Genomic DNA, 3,196 nt, shown 5'->3' on the forward strand with positions numbered 1-3,196 from the left:
GGCCAAAGTTCTCCAAATGTCAAGGTTCAGTCAGGTAGTCCAGCCGTCAGAGTGACAGCACATCTCCAGGTTGTTTATCAGTTCCACAGTGGTCAGCTATCCCCCTCAGAGACTTACATTTCATTTAGTCAGCATGGCGATGAACAGGAAGTGTGTGTGTCAGTGTTGTGTGACTCCCCTGAGAGGAAATTCAATGCCATGTCTTTTTATGTTTGTCTGATGTGTTCTTGCCCTGTGTTTGTGCCTGTCTGAGAGTTGTGCTGTGATGGGTTTCCGCTGACTCGCTGTAGGTGTGTTTGTGTGTTTGTGTGTGTGTGTCATGGTGTGTGTCTATGTGTGTGTGCGTGTGTGTATGTGTCATAGTGTGTGTCTGTGTGTGTGTGTGTGTGTGTGTGTGTGTGTGTGTGTGTGTGTGTGTGTGTGTGTGTGCATGTGTGTGTGCGTGTGTGTGTGTTCTAAGAACTGTCTGTGTGTGTGTGTATGTGTATGTGTGTTTAAGAACTGTGTGTGTGTAGGCGTGTGTAAGCCTCTTCTGAGAGAGAGAGGGACTAGACTGTGAGTCATCAGATCTGTCAATCTAAGAAGGAGGCCCTGAGAGTCACAGGTGATTCAACACCATCACTGGACAGCGGAAACTATTCCTAGATGAATAATTGATGTAATATAATAACATTAATAAATAAAGACATGTCTGATTCAGCCCTCAGAAATATTATCGCTCTGTGTGCCTTTCTAATTGATTGTGATTTTCTTTTTAACCTCCCTCCTCTTCCATCTCGCCCTTCATCTCTCCTTCCCTCCCTCTATCCATCTCTCCCTCCATATCTCTCTCCATCTCTCCATCCCTCCTTCCTACTCCATCTCGCCCTCCATTTCCTTCTCTCCCTCCCTCCATCTCTCCCTCTATCCATCTCTCCCTCCATCTCTCTCCATCTCTCCATCCCTCCTTCCTACTCCATCTCGCCCTCCATCTCCTTCCCTCCCTCCCTCCATCTCTCCCTCCCTCCTTCCTACTCCATCTCACCCTTCATCTCTCCTTCCCTCCCTGCATCCATCTCTCCCTCCAATTCTCTATCCCTCCTTCCTAATCCATCTCGCCCTCCATCTCCTTCCCTCCCTCCCTCCATCTCTCCCTCCTTCTCCATCTCGCCCTCCATCTCTCCATCTCTCCACCTACCATCCTTCCCTCTCTTCTTCCACCTCTCCCTCCCTCCCTCCCTCCATCAATCTCTAGTCCACCCTCTCCCTGACCAGATAAACAGAGCGGTCTGGTCTATCCTCCCATCATGCCTGCCATTGTGAACCTCCTCTTCAACACCGTGTCCACCAACACCACCATCTCCTTCTCCCTGGTGCTGCCGTTGGTCAGCGTCCTCTCCCTCCTGGTCGGGGTCGGAGGTCACCTGCTCATGTGGCTGGTGCTGATGCGTAACCCGCGGCGACGCTCCAAGCCCAGCTCCGTGCTGCTGCTGAACCTGAGCCTAGCGGACCTGGGCGCCCTCCTCACCCTGCCCTGTGTACTGCTCAGCGCCTCCTCCCAGGACTGGCAGCTAGGGGGCGGTATCTGTGTGCTGCTGGGGTTTATGACGTCGCTGACGGCCGGCGTGGACATCTTCAGCGTGGCCGCCCTGTCCGTGCTCAGGTACCGCATCGTGGCCCCGCCCGCCAGACCTCCAGCCAGCCCCATGCAAGTGTGAGTATGTGATGGAGTAGAAGCAATGCTAACGTATAGGTGGAGGTTAGGGTTTGGGGGAGGCTGGTGGAGGTAGAAATCAGAGGACATTGTAAGGCATGGAATGGAATGAGAAATGGTATCAAACACGTGTGTTGTAACCATCCCATTGAAACAACACCTTTACCCCCCCCCTGCTCTCTCTCTCTCCACCCTCCTCTCCCTCCCTCCCTCTTCTCCCTTCCTCTCCTTCCCTCCTCTCCTCTCCCTCCTCTCCTCTCCCTCCCCCTCCTCTCCTCCCTCAGAGCGGGCACCGTCGCCGTCATCTGGCTGGTCTCCGTGACGATGGCGCTGCCCAAGGTCACCTACATCCACTTTGACGGCGGCTGCACGTGGTCGGTGGGGCGTGGCCAGTGGCTGGGCTTCCTGGTGCCCGCCTTCCTGGTCTACTACGTGGCGCCCTTGCTCTGCATCGCCCTCAACTGCGGCCTCATCATCACCCACCTGCACCACTGCAGGGGGACGCGGGCCGCCGACCGCCGCAACAAGAAGGCCACGGCGCTCCTCATCGGCTCCACGCTGGTCTTCGCCGTCAGCTGGCTGCCCTACTACGCCCTGGAGTTCGTCAACGTCATGTCCCCCTACGTCAGCAGCACGTCCTCGCTGATCGGCAGGCCGCCATCGTCCTCCTCTCCCCCCTCCTCCCCCTCCTCCTCCCCCCTCCTCACCTCCCTCCCCTCCTCCTCCTCCTCGTCCTCGTTGCCGGACTCTGACTCAGACCAGGTGTCCCTGCTGTGGGAGGTGGCGTCCCTGTCAGCCATCTTGCTGGTGTGTCTGGCGCCCTGCTGGAACCCGCCCCTCTACTTCTTGTTGTCCCGCCCGGCCATGCGGCAGCTCCGAGCCCTGCTGCCGTACCCCAAGCGCTGGGGGGGTCTGCCCACCCGCCTGCGCATCACCCCCGCCCCGCCCCCGGCCCCACCCCCGGCCCCGCGCCTCCCTCCGCCCACGCCTACCGACCTCTCTCCCTCTGTCACCCAACGCACCCTGCCACAGTGGCTGACACAATGAGACACACGCACACATACACACACACACACACACACACACACCGACGCATGCACACATGCACACATGCACACATGCGCACACACATGCACACACACACACACACACACACACACACACACACACACACACACACCGACGCACGCACACATGCACACACACACATGCGCACACACACACACACACTCCAGTTCATTTACTTACACAACAGAGGGTAATTGCATACAGAATGTACATGGTTTTGTAGTTAAGTACATAACCTATTTGCTTTTGGAGGCAATACATTTTAGAGAACAGTGTGTGCTGTATGTGTGTGGAAGTGGAATTCGGAGGTGGGCTCATTGTAATGCATGGAACGGAATGATGAATGGTTTCAAACGTGTGTGTGTGTCTGTGTGTGTGTGTGTGTGTGTGTGTGTGTGTGTTTGATACCACGCCCTTCTTCCGATTTCTACCTCC

At 56.1% G+C, this 3,196-nt stretch overlaps 1 protein-coding gene across 1 annotated transcript; it reads left to right on the top strand.

The window, feature by feature from the left end:
* Positions 1–1,286: 1,286 nt before the first annotated feature.
* On the top strand, positions 1,287–2,740 carry LOC310819184 (somatostatin receptor type 5; the record flags this gene model as incomplete). Its single annotated transcript, XM_083690428.1, has 2 exons — positions 1,287–1,693; positions 1,978–2,740. The coding sequence occupies 2 exons, from the start codon at positions 1,287–1,289 to the stop codon at positions 2,738–2,740; spliced, it is 1,170 nt and encodes a 389-aa protein (XP_083546554.1).
* Positions 2,741–3,196: the final 456 nt, after the last annotated feature.

The sequence above is a fragment of the Argentina silus genome (genome assembly GCF_951799395.1).
Source record: "Argentina silus genome assembly, chromosome: 18".
Taxonomy (NCBI): Eukaryota; Metazoa; Chordata; class Actinopteri; order Argentiniformes; family Argentinidae; genus Argentina; species Argentina silus.